The 13,467-nt window shown below is 35.3% G+C and overlaps 3 protein-coding genes and 2 long non-coding RNA genes across 7 annotated transcripts in view; 4 read left to right on the top strand and 1 right to left on the bottom strand.

Annotated features, from left to right (window-relative positions):
- Positions 1-13,467, top strand: part of LOC108855378 (auxilin-related protein 2) — a 30,267-nt gene that overhangs the window by 15,046 nt on the left and 1,754 nt on the right. The gene's annotated exons all lie outside the window — the stretch shown is intronic.
- Positions 357-4,596, top strand: LOC130511764 (carbon catabolite repressor protein 4 homolog 2). Its single transcript, XM_057009343.1, has 11 exons — positions 357-977; positions 1,490-2,237; positions 2,700-2,786; positions 2,879-2,962; positions 3,038-3,124; positions 3,216-3,302; positions 3,383-3,436; positions 3,516-3,607; positions 3,687-3,801; positions 3,884-4,031; positions 4,121-4,596. The coding sequence occupies exons 1-11, from the start codon at positions 820-822 to the stop codon at positions 4,264-4,266; spliced, it is 1,806 nt and encodes a 601-aa protein (XP_056865323.1). The 5' UTR covers positions 357-819; the 3' UTR covers positions 4,267-4,596.
- Positions 5,339-6,253, top strand: LOC130511765 (non-specific lipid transfer protein GPI-anchored 22). The gene is made up of 3 exons (XM_057009344.1): positions 5,339-5,681; positions 5,811-5,897; positions 5,994-6,253. Exons 1-3 carry the CDS (start codon positions 5,339-5,341, stop codon positions 6,083-6,085), a joined length of 522 nt encoding a protein of 173 aa, XP_056865324.1. The 3' UTR covers positions 6,086-6,253.
- On the bottom strand, positions 5,518-7,199 carry LOC130511767 (uncharacterized). 2 transcript variants are annotated; one of them, XR_008945273.1, is made up of 5 exons: positions 6,828-7,199; positions 6,660-6,757; positions 6,465-6,565; positions 6,277-6,373; positions 5,518-5,657 (listed from the first exon to the last, which is right to left on the bottom strand). It is a non-coding gene; the product is annotated as an uncharacterized LOC130511767 (long non-coding RNA). The 2 variants fall into 2 exon arrangements; XR_008945272.1 differs by having other exon boundaries at positions 6,660-7,197.
- LOC130511766 (uncharacterized) lies at positions 11,043-12,105 on the top strand. Of its 2 annotated transcripts, none has more exons than XR_008945270.1 (3): positions 11,043-11,210; positions 11,369-11,457; positions 11,547-12,105. It is a non-coding gene; the product is annotated as an uncharacterized LOC130511766 (long non-coding RNA). The 2 variants fall into 2 exon arrangements; XR_008945271.1 differs by having other exon boundaries at positions 11,044-11,210; positions 11,575-12,105.

Here is a 13,467-nt window from a genome sequence, read left to right as displayed (position 1 = left end):
TTAATATTTAACTTATAATAACTAGTAGTTGTGTCAGATTTTTTTTAAAATAAAATAATTGGATAAAATTAGTAAATTTGAAAAATTATAAATCATCATTAATAATTAATCATAAATAGTGATAGAATATATTTAAAATATTCTTTTCTTATTAAAAGAAAATGAAGAAAACCAGCGATAAATATTGATCTTCATCTTGAAAAAAAAATCAAATTTTGGAAAAAAAAAATAAAACTAATCATTAGAGCTGATCTTAGTTTTTAATGATTTAGCTGTAGATTATTTTTCCTTAAATTAATTTATTTTCCCCAAGAACAAAATTAAGAAACTGGTTTGCTTTCAATCTTCTAGCCCCAAAACAAATTGTTTTGAAATTTCTAAACTTTTGTAATAACTAAATCAATTAAATGATTGTTTTTGTTTGGTCTGAAGGCTAAAGCTAATAGTTTATAGCTTCACGATTGATCCCCACTCTTAACAAAAATAAAAACGAAATCCTTCGTTGATTTTTTTTTATCAGCGTAAGAATCGATCCTCGAACATTTCTCAAAGACCCATCCACATCTCAATTCTACAATTAAAGATTTGCTCTATCCCAGATTGTTTTTCCCTCAAAGATCCAAGTTCTAAGAGGAGACAAAAAAACTGTATCTAGGGTTTCGGAGAGTTTGGTCGTGACGGGTTTTTAGGGTGAAAGTAAATGGTGGATCAGCCTACCCTCTACTCTATTTCATCTCCCTTTCTTCGTCGTCAACATCATCATCAACCTCTTCTTTCGATTCTCTGCTTCAAACAATCACCAGGTGTGACGCAAAAGCAATGCTAAGCGTGATCCGAGTGCATCTCCCTTCCGAGATTCCCATCGTTGGCTGTGAATTGACTCCTTACGTGCTTGTTCGCCGCCCTGATAAGACCGCCGCCACTGACGATGTCCCTGAATCTGCTCCTCTCGAAGGCTACTTCTTGAGATACAGATGGTAAAGTTCGAAACTTTCTCGGTCGTGGCTTGTGGGTTTTGTGTGATTGATTAGGTTTTGCTCAAACTTCGATCCAAAGTTCAGAGATTTACTCAAAAAGTTTAAAACTTTCTCGGTCGTGGATTGTGGGTTTTGTCTAATTTGTTTGTAGGGTTTACTCAAAGTATGAAACTTTGATCTAAAGTTTAGAGTTTACTCAAAAAGTTTGAGACTTTGGTCTAAAGTTCGGAGATTGCTGACTTGGGTCGTTAATAGAATTGCTAATTGGTTTCGGGATTGTAAGAAAGAGACAGCAACTATGGTTTTACTTATGTTCTTGTATTAAAGTCTTAAAGTTCCATTCTTACTCAAAGTTTGAAACTTTGGTCTAAATTTCAGAGATTTCTGATTAGGGTCGTTAATAGAATTGCTAGTTGGTTTGTGGAATGTGAAAAAAGAGACAGGAACTGTGGTTTTACTTCTGTTCTTGTAATAAAGTTTCATGCTTTTGATTTTTCTTTTAATGTTTGTAGGTATCGTGTACAGAGCGATAAGAAAGTAACCATTTGCAGTGTGCATCCAACGGAACAAGCCACCTTACAATGCGTATTCTGCTCAAAGCGTAGAGCCCTCGTTGCAAAAAGCTACCACTGCTCACCCAAATGCTTCACAGACGCGTGGCAGCACCACAAGACTCTGCACGAGCGAGCAGCCGCAGAGAACGGAAACGAGGAAGACGAGTTATCCCGTTTCAACAGCACAGGCTCCGGTGCTCTCGCCAGCACCTTATCCGGCTCAATGTCGAATCTCACCCTCGCCAATAACGGCCCCACGCCGTTTTATCCTTCGAGCATCGCTCAGAAGAACAACGGAGGAGAGACGCTTATCGAGGTCGGGGGCTGCAAAACGTACACCCCGACCGCTGACGACATTGGCTACGTGTTGAAGTTCGAGTGTGTGGTGGCTAACGCGGAGACTAAACAGTCTGTGGGACATCCTAGTACCATTTTGACTTCACGTGTGATCCCTGCGCCTTCTCCGAGTCCACGTAGGCTTATCCCTGTTAACGGAGCTGATGTGATGAGTCACATGGATCAAGATGGTCGGATTCAGTCTGCAGGATCGTTCACTATGCTTTCTTATAATATTTTGTCTGATACTTCCGCAAGTAGCGACCTTTACAGTTACTGTCCTCCTTGGGCTCTTTCTTGGCCGTACAGAAGACAGAATCTGTTGAGGGAGATTGTTGGTTATCGTGCTGATGTAGTTTGCCTACAAGAGGTATGTTCTTATCAAGATATCGCTAGGCGGTAGTTAGACGTTTTATATGGAATTATTGATTATGCGGGTGCCTAAACCGATTCTATCAATGTTCAAGAAATCGCTAGGTGGTAGTTAGATGTTTTATATGGAATTATTGATTATGCGGGTGTCTAAACCGATTTTATCAATGTTCAAGAAATCGCTAGGTGGTAGTTAGATGTTTTATATGGAATTATTGATTATGCGGGTGTCTAAATCGATTTTATCAATGTTCAAGAAATCGCTAGGCGGTATTTAGGCATTTTATGAGATTATTATTGATTAAAAAATTGTTTAGTTTAGGTCTGATTTGCCTATTAAGTGGATGTTTAGGCGCGGTCTAGACCGATATTTAGAACACTGTGTTTTTATTGTGTGGACACTACTTAAAGAAGTGTCATAAACAAAAAAAATGTTCATTTTTATTCCTTTATATGGCAGGTACAAAGTGATCATTTCCATGAGATTTTCGCACCGGAGTTGGATAAACATGGGTATCAAGCTCTCTACAAGAGGAAGACTAATGAGGTTGTGTGTAATTGATGAGTTCACCCGCTCCTTTCTTTAGTGTTTTTTACGTTGAAAAAAGTCTCTTAACCGTTACTTACACACGTTGCTAGGTTCTCAGCGGAAGCACAAGTGCAATTGATGGATGTGCAACATTTTTCAGACGGGATAGATTTTCACATGTCAAGAAATATGATGTTTGTATCCGTTGTGCTATATGCTTATCTATTTATATCCTCATCTACTAATTCAAGAGACTGTTAATAATCTAGGTTGAATTCAATAAGGCTGCTCAGTCTTTGACTGAGGCTATAATCCCTCATACGCAGAAGAGAACTGCTTTAAACCGACTTGTGAAGGTACTTTTTTTTTTTGCATGCTGTAGCTGATTATTTAGAGAGTTAGTTTGTATTGTACAATGACTGATTCTGGTGATTGTTAATGTTGTAGGATAACATTGCGTTAATAGTTGTTCTTGAATCGAAGTTTGGTAATCAACCTACTGATCCTTCAGGGAAGCGCCAGCTTATCTGTGTGGTAAGAGTTTCCCTTTCTTTTACATCACATTCATTTGTTTTGTTGAGAAGATTTTTTTTGTTAACTTGTTTGGAGTGTAGGCAAACACACATGTTAATGTTCAACAAGAGCTGAAGGACGTGAAGCTCTGGCAGGTATGTACATCTCTCTCCCTCTCTATCTTAAGTTTCAGAATTAGTATCCACCTAACTGTATGTATTTTGAGTTTTTTAGGTTCATACTTTATTAAAAGGGCTAGAGAAAATAGCTGCTAGTGCTGACATTCCTATGCTTGTTTGTGGAGACTTCAATACACTTCCCGGAAGGTATAATATCAAATTCAATACTCTTTTTTTTTTGGTGTAGAAAAAAAAAAGCTAAAGCTCTGAAATTTTGATTTTGCAGTGCTCCTCATACACTTCTTGTCAGGGGAAAGGTTGATCCACTGCATCCAGATCTATTGGTTGATCCACTTGGAATCCTGCGTCCTCATACCAAACTGACTCATCAGTTACCTTTGGTAAACATTTATCTTCTTTTCTTCGGTTTACTACCCTTTTTTGATTCCCTGAACTTTGATGAGAGTGAGTTTTGTTTTTCAGGTGAGCGCTTACTCATCGTTTGTGAGACCAGTAATGGGACTTGGATTGGACCAACACAGAAGGAGAATGGATCTTAATACAAACGAGCCTTTGTTTACCAATTGTACAAGGGAGTTCATTGGCACTCATGACTATATATTTTATACAGGTTTCACCACCTCTCCTTGCTCAAACTACACCAGAGAATAAACAAGTTAACTAAGCGGGGAAGGTTTTGTTTTTGTTTTTGGTTTTCAGCGGATACATTAATGGTGGAATCTTTATTGGAGTTGCTGGATGAAGATGGATTGAGAAAGGATACAGCTCTTCCTTCACCTGAATGGTCTTCAAATCATATTGCACTCTTGGCTGAGTTTCGATGCATGCCGAGAACCAGACGCTAATCTTTATCCATCTCAAATTGGCTTACAGATAGGTTTTTGTTTGTTTGTTTCCGTTTTTTTCTTTTTTAAATTCAGGTTATGGCAAGAACTCTTTAGACAAAACCTTTACCAAAGATATGTCATAGAGAGGACACAGAGGTCGGAAGTGGTTCTGAATACTAAGTCAGATCATTTTTCTGAAAGTTGGGTCATTCTTTAATGATGACCTCCTCTTGTGTTGCTTTTGTCTATATACCTTTTGTTTTTCTCATTTTGATCAGTTTTAGAGATACTCCTGTTGCTTTTATGTATCCTTTCTATTTTTAATAAAAGTATGGTTTTAGATCTTAACCTAAACATTCTTTGAAAGAGGACAGGATCCGTTAAAACAATGGTAGATTAGGAGTTTTTTTTTTCTTTCACAGTGAAGGTACATAACTGTAATGACTCTACCTCTCTTGAGCAAATCATTTAACCTCCCAGGAGCGGCAACAAGAATGTCAACTCCTCTTTAATCTGTATTAACAGCAAATAAAGAACAGATAAGCAAGAGCACTGTACTTACTATCACAAAATGGAGCTGAACTGCAGTTTTTTCATTTGACGGATACACTAGTTTATCATACACCCATATATACAGGAGGAGGTATAGGGAGAAGACCAGCCAGGACATGTCATCAACCAAAATAAGAGCTCAGCACAAAATCTAAAGTCTGATGTTATTAAAAATATTCTAAGTTGTGAGGTTTTAAAGTATTCAAATGATTTTAGAGTTGTTTGGATGAAATTTCTTAGTTTTACAAAAATAAAAGTAGATTATATCCACTCTTTCCTTGTGGATAACTTGCAGAGATTGTGAAAACGGACTGTGAACAACTTTCATATATTTATGTAGCCCTCCAGTAACAGCAAAAGGTTCAAAACTCAAAATTTCAATTCAGACATGAGACATGTCAACTAGTACATTATTTAAACATTTTAAATCAGTTTCTTGCAGAGTTAAGACTCCTATGTGAACAAGAAAGAAGCCTGTAGATAAGTTTATAAAAAGGCATATAGAGTTTATTGTTGCATAAACTGGTGGTTAGATGTCATGGCTTACAATCAAAATCAACAAATGCTGGCTCTATGCATAACAGTATCAATAATGTTTCTTGGTGTGAGATCAGATTTGAATCAGGACATAAAAGGGTGTCAGGATTCCATGTCTGATCTCTACTCTTGTCTTCCTTTTGTCACTAACAAAGCTAAAGCTCCAGACTCAACATGTTGCACAACACTGAAAGAAAAACTAGACAAAGGGCAGACCAAGAGATGTCTCTGCACTCTTGTCAAAGACAGGGATGATCCTGGTTTAGGATTCAAAGTTGATGCCAACCGTGCAATGAGCCTCCCTTCCACTTGTCATGTCCCTGCAAATATTTCACAATGCCCAGGTGAGAAATCTCATACCAAAAAAACTCATCTACAATTTTTATTTTTTGTAGAAATATATAGAAGATGATTTAACAGCTTTACATCTTCACAATATTGGATCTTTCTCATTATTTTATTTTTGCAAGAAGATCTTCTACATTTGCCTCCAGATTCAGTAGCCGCTAAGATTTTTAAGCAGTTCACTGAATCCTCCTCTCAGAATGTTGCACCTAAAGGTACTACTAACCTGCTACTAATACTACTCCTTTTACAATTTTATTTCTACTTGAGAAAACAAAGAAAAGATAACAAACAAACAAAAAATATTGCAGCTGTATCCACAGGTTCAAGCGTAAAAGGAAGAGACAAGAAGCAATATGGTCTAGTGATGGCTGGAGCTTTCTCAATATGGTACTTGATATGATCTTTTTATGCAAGTTAATAAATACAACCAAAACCGCTATGTGATTCGTATTCAGTTGTTGGATGTACCATGGCTTGTTAATAAAACATGTCACAAACACTTAGCATCTGATTATACTATTATGTGATTGTATGTAATATAACTGAATAAAATCATTGTATGGAGCCACTTGAATTTGGTATGGGGCTAACCATTGTTGATAGTCCTGGAGTTAAGAGCAAATTAGCTGTATACTTTGAAGCATGTCAGACGAGGGAACATCTGAAGCAGTTCTTCACGGCTTCGCCTCTGTATAACAACTAATCATGAAGTTAAACATGAAGTCTCCACAAAACGTAATTGAAAAAAATTGAAAATCTCCATAGTACACACTACACACCTTAACACCGATGCAGACATCAAGAGTGGTGAGTGAGTGTAGCAGAGCAGGTTTTGGAGAGAGTCTCCAGACATTTATTTACTCCAACTATCCCAAACAAGCTGCAGTTTTTGTTTTTGTTTACATTGAATGGTCTCTCAACAAAATGAATTATAAAGAAAGCGAAGCAAAAAGTTCGAGAAATGGATTTAGTACCTGAGGAAATAGAATCAAGATACCCTGCAGCCACTTAGGTTCAGATCAATGATGTTTCTGCAATTCTTCACTAGATGTCTAATGCGATCATCAGCCACCTTGTGAAAAGTAATCCTAGAATTAGTAGCTCTGATGAGGTACAAATCAAGAAGCGTGACATAATATTACCTAACGTTCCAGTAGATAGATATAACTTTTAGCTTGGGACAGATCCTAGCTATAGCTCCGAGAAGGAGAGATATTAGATCCTTCTGAGGTCAATCTCTTGCTCACTATCCTCATCACGCTTGTTACAATCTCTCTCTCTCTCTCTCTCTCTCTCTCTCTCTCCTCCTCCATGTCTCATCTGTCACATTCTTCGCTTCCATGATTGTCAATCCAAGCTTAGCGAATCAGCGTCAGGACCAGAGTCTAGGAGCACGAAAAATAGCATAAGCTTGCACCTCTAAACGAGCCAAAATCTTCCAGAGTCGCGAATGGATGCGTTGGAACTTGTTTGTTTGGTTTTGCCGCAGACAAAAGTCGGAACTCTTTAGGTACTTCTGTCTGCAGTAGGCATGAAATCTACCCATAACTAAAGAACCAGACCGAAAAATTGGAACCGAAATCAAACCAAATTCTATAAGTACCTATACAAATTTTATATCTTTGAAATTGAAAAACAAACTGAAACGAAACTGAATCTAAAATACTTAAATTAAGAATTTATATACCTTATATTTAGTTTCGAAGTAACAAAATATTCTAACAATAAATTTATAAAACAAATTATTAAGAAACCAAATTATCTGAATAGTTTCAAAGTAACCAAATATTTTTATATAAAATATTTTAAACTAGTTAACTAACTGATATTTTATCTATGAAATCCTTGAATTATCTTATATCTTTTCTGAAAAATTATCAATAAAATTTATTCAAATTAATTGAAACTATAAAAGTTAGAATCAAATTGGAGTCGATTTTTCCCTATATCAATTGGTTTCCCAACTTATTTATCCTAAATCAATTTTATACCAACTAATTGCAATTTTATTAATTATTGACATGTCCATTTTTTATTTATTCAAAGTTTCATTTAATTAATTTTTGGTTCATTATTGATCAAATGAAAATATCATCAAAAAATGGGAATGTATTTTTAACTTGATAGTCTAGCACGATGTGTTAGGAAACAAACTCATTTGTCGTACATATGGATATAGAGTTATCGGTTTGGTTTATAGAGTCTTCATGAGTCTGTACAAATCGATGATAAAAAAAATTAACTTGATTAAATAATAACAATTATAGAGTTATTATAAAGAGAATTTAGGCGCCATATACATGAGAATTGGAGAAATTTGCAGAATACCCCCGACACTGTTAGAATTTTTTAAATACAGAAACACCCCTATACGATCTCAACTCCCATATCTTGTACTTGTCAATTTTCTGTCAGAGCCTACAACCTAAGACCCTATCTACACGCCATGTGCTGGACTCATAATGATACAGTGGTAAACGAATAAGCAGAAATTACATTTACATTTATTGGCAGTTCAAAGTCACAACCTTTCATGCATTCTTCTCCGTAAACTCCGAAACTCAATTTTTTTGATCAAACTCCCGATATTCAATTTATTCATCTTAGTTTTCTCTACTAAAGAGAAGCAACAACTGGGGTGTAAAGGCGACATAGAAGCAGAGAAAGAAGAAGAGCAAGATGTTCCTGAATAACTGGGAACCCGTCATAGTCATTGAATCGGACACCGAGCCAGAGTCTGCTTGCAGTGATTCACAAGCAGAGAAAGAAGAAGAGCAAGATGTTTCTGAATCAACCCCACCCACTGCCTTTTTTTCACTGCGGTCGTTAGATACTGTGTAAACCCAACACACGGCAAGCGCTAGATGAGGAAACGAAGGTTAGTATATGAGAAAATAATTACGACGCTATTTGGTAGTGGTAAGCTTTAATCATAACGTTACTGCTAAGAGCATATAGCATATAGTAACTGCTAAGGGCATATAGTAGATGTTATTTCAACACGTAACTGCTATATTAGTCTTAGTAATTGGAACTTCAAAACGCAACTGCTAAGATCATATAGCATATAGTAACTGCTAAGAGCATATAGTAGATGCTATTTCAACACGTAACTGTTAAGCTTTACGCTGTAGAAGTTTTGAACTAAGTTTAGTAGCCGATATTTCAACACGGAACTGCTAAGAATTTCCTGGTTACTATCAGAACAAGTACTTGCTAAGATTTATATTAGCTCTTTGATATTTACTTGTGGCTTAGTGTTATTAATTATCTGAGGTGTTACTCTATCTGATGGATTATATCACTGAGTGCATCGATAGAAGCCTAGGCCTACTAGTGACCGCTACATCTCATGATAACGTTTAATGCATAAAAGTGTTCATGAATTCGACTGTAAATATGTTGTAAAGCAATTGTTGTTAGTTCGATGTGTTGATTGCTAGCTTCTCCAAAATAGATTGCAGTTAACTAATAAATGTTTGGTTAGATACTAGATGTTAGTTGACTACATGTTTGGTTAGCGACTTTAAAATTGGATGCATGTAAAAAGAATATGAAATGGACGGTGCCGTTACAACTTACAAGGTTAGTTCAAATATTTGATTCTCAACGATGATGATTCACACTTTCTCCTTGATCAGTAACTTAATTCTCAGTCACTATCCATTTGTCAGTTTTCTATGCTCACAGGACCAGTACGGTGGTCGGCAAAAAGATAAACATGAGAGGGAAGTGTAAGCTATGCCGCATATCATAGTGATGAAGAGCAATATCAGACACATCATTTCGCTTTAGCTAGTCCCTGACAGTAGTGGTTAACACAATATTTATGTTAGCGACATTTTCTTAGTTATTCACTTTTATTTATGTTATAGAGAATACAATTCAGGTTTGTCTAAAATAATAAATTCATGTACTTTTAACACACAGATTAACGATTATACCAAAGTTACACATTTAACAATACTTTTACCGGGTAATACAAATACTTAACAGTTAACAATATATCTACTAGTACACTAAGAATTACATGTTTTGTATAGTTTTGTATACAAATACTTAACTATTAATGTTTTAATTAACAATTAAGACAATTGTTAGCCACTAATGTCATGATGACGGAATTACATTTATCATTTATCATATACCCATTAGATGAAACTGCCGACACTTAACTTTCATTAAAGACGAGTGACATGTTTGTCATTAACACAAATACATACTAATTGAAATCGTTAACATTCTAATTAACATCTATGATTATGTGATAACTGATAAGTATGAATAGTGTAAACATAGTTTATAATATAGCAGCTAACATATTACGTTACACATCCAAGATATTATAACAGGTAATTTTCTTGTTTGTTGAATATGTTGGTTCACGAGATGTACGAGAATCTTAAGATTAAATTTGTTGAAATCTCAAAATGTAAATGATCTTCCTTTCCTCTTCAACCTTAGTAGCAAATCTCCATTGCGAGAATAGATGGAGCGTGATGAAATCGAATTATTTACTCTTTAACCTACTAAGATTCATCATTAAATCTTGTGGAAAAACAGCAGAGTAAAAATTATTATTTGAGAAAAATTCTAAAACACATAAAAGCTGTATAAGAAAGAAAAAGAAAATGGTAATCATCGACATCTGTGAAAGAAAGAAGATGAGAGAGATAATGTGACAAAGAAGATGAAGAATAAACTATTAAAGAAATATATTTTTGTGGTTTAGAATCACTTACCGATAATAATGAAGCAGAGAACTACAGTCACCTAATATAGTTATAGCACCTATGCAGCAACTAGCAACATAGTGTCAAGTAAAGGGTAATATAGGAAAATCATGACAAAATTGCTACACTCATACGGGGTTTTAAGCATATTGGGGTACTTTGCTAATATTGGTTTCAATTATGTATATTCAGCTAATTGTCTCTATTATAAAACTGATGTTGTTGTATTTGTATTTACTTTGAAAATAGGCCTAAGACTTATTATCTAGTATGCAGATCTGATTCGAAATCAGTTTTGGATCCGCTCTGAAAATAAAATATCTAGAATGTCTGGATCCGAATTTGAATAGTAAAATTTCAGATCTGTCAAAACCGATTTGGATATTATAATTTTTAGATTCAGATATCCGGATTCGGATTCGGGTTTTTAAATATATTATATAGTTTTATTAATATATATGCATAAATATATTCATAAATCTATAATATAATGAGACAGTTGAGTCTCTCCTGAGTTGACACGTCATCACGTTTGTAGGCCCCAGCTTCGTTTTTTTTTAACAAAACCAATGGGCTTTGTTTAACAAAGGTTCCCGGACTTCGTATTTGCTATCAATGGGCTTCGCTTTTGTTGTTTGCATATAGTTAGGACATCAGCCGTCATCATTGAGAACCTACTTCTGCGGCGATTCCTCTTCCGGCGCTCATCTTTGTTGCTGCGATCTTTATGAGGACGAAACACTTCCTCCTCTGTAACGCCTTCTGAAGTCTCCATATGTAGTGTTCTCTGAGGTAATCTCTTATTTGCCTCGAACTTTTCTTCTCCACTTTTTACGATCGTTTAAGTCTTTGAACTAACAATGAAGAAAAGGTTTTCTGTCCAAAAGCATCTTATATTCGATCAGTTTTTTTAAAGGCCGATGATTTAACTTTTCTAACTTTGAACACAGAATTCGGTGATACATGGATTCATTCATGCTGCTCGCGCCACCGTCCATCTTTATGAGGCGACCGAGACGGTTCCATCGATTTACTCCGGGTAAGTTTCTTACTTTCCTTCTTTGGCTATACGATTTGTAACCTTTCCATTGCATCTATGGAGGTCTAAGAGAGGTTCTGATTCCGTAGAGATCAATTGTCTATGGATGATGTGAAGGTTTACGATGCCGTTGTGGAGAAACCCATCAGATGCTTTCCAAATTGTTGCATATTCCCTGTGTCAATCGGTGGCTCTGGTACTCATTCATTTTTGCAGGTGTGGAGGCTGTAACGGCTTTAGGAAGCAGAGTTGACCGGTTAGAGAAATAGATCAAAGAGCTTCTCCCTGGAATCCGACACGTTGTCATCGAAGCACACAATCCCATAGACCAATCTCTATGATCTGAAACTTTCCTCCAAAGGTCTGAGTTATCGATGCATTCTCTTGGCCTCAAGAAATGGAACCCACAAGCCTGACAATTTTGGAGAAATAGAAAAGAGAACTGTGTCAGGTTTCTGATTGGGAAATATATACTTATGAATTCTTCTCTGTAGTGTTTTTAATGTCAGAAAGTCTCATGTGTTTGCTAAGGAGAAAGGTTGTGTGAATGATTGAGCTTTGTTTAGTGAACCAAACCAAAGTGTTTGTATGTCTACTTAACAACCGTTTACCTGTTCATTAAAGTAGATACAAGTTGTTTAAAGAAAATCAAGTTGATTTATACTTTGTAACCGCAACAAAAGGACACCCTAAGAGGAGGTTGCCATTGTCTCATTATATTATAGATTTACAAGATCCTATAGATGAAAATTATAGTTTCTGCAATTGTCATATCTAACGTGGGGATGGGTAAGTTGATATTCATAAGAAAAGATGACTTTTCTTTGAAGTTGTCATTGAAAAGTTCCTCTGCTCTATTGTATTTAATGGTCATTGTGTTTCTAAGAAACAGACAAACCAGTTGGCAGTGTAGACAATGACAGGTCTGAGTCATCTCATTTCTAAAAGTTCATTTGCTGTATGTCAAATTCCCAACGTCTAAACAGTCAGGAAATTTTCAAATTATATCCATTTTGTTACCGAAATTTTCTATGCAGGTTCGACTCCTCCCTTGCCAGAGAATCAGTACAGCTATTCGCAGCTTAAGAAAATTACCAACAAACTATAAAAAAAATTACTAATAACTCCAATAAAGTGCATGGCAAAGGAGGGTTTGGTGTGATTTATCATGGAGTTCTAAGAAGAAAACAAGTAGCAGTGAAGATGCTAAACCGAGCATCCATCTATGACATTCAACGGTTTTTTAAAGAGGTAATCTGGTTTAATATTTTGTTTCTCTGTATAACAAATTAGATATTCAGTAGTTCAATGTTTTGGCCGACTACATCTACAAGAGGAGCCAGTGATCTGATACGGAGAAAACGAATGACGTATTTATAAAGTTTGCGTTTTGCTTTGATCATTGATATATGGGAAATATCTTGTGGTAAACTGTTACCAAATAATATTGGAGCTCCATGAAAAAATCATTAACTAATCTCCAAGAAAGATGCACCTACTCTAGCACTCGAGAAGGTACGTTTGCAATTGAATTGAATCCGAACGTTTATGTATTAATCCATCTTCATGAATCTTTATAGCAAAAGATACAAACATGTTATGCTTAATGTCACATTAGTTATTTTGCTCGAGTCGGTAAGGGACCAAAGATTATCAAAGTTGCTCTAAAAGACTATTCACAAGTATGAATTGACTTGAGTGACTCACAAAATTTATTAATATATCGTTTTTATTAATTTATAGAATGTTAATTTATAGAGTTTCTATAGTATTTTGATAATAGTTAGTAAAATTATATCTAAAACAACATATAAATTCTATGAAGCATATTTTATATACACCAAATAATATAATAAAATTGATTTTCTATAATTTAATTAATATATATACAGTAAATCTTAAAAGGTTTTCTAAATTAATAATTCTATAAATTAGTAAAACAGTATATTTCAAACATTATTAATTTATAAGAGTATTTTCCGTATCATACAATTATGACTTCGGCAGGCA

Source organism: Raphanus sativus, chromosome 4 (assembly GCF_000801105.2).
Source record: "Raphanus sativus cultivar WK10039 chromosome 4, ASM80110v3, whole genome shotgun sequence".
Lineage (NCBI taxonomy): Eukaryota > Viridiplantae > Streptophyta > Magnoliopsida > Brassicales > Brassicaceae > Raphanus > Raphanus sativus.
Note: the sequence above shows the minus strand (reverse complement) of the source record. Positions and strands in the feature narration are given on the sequence as shown.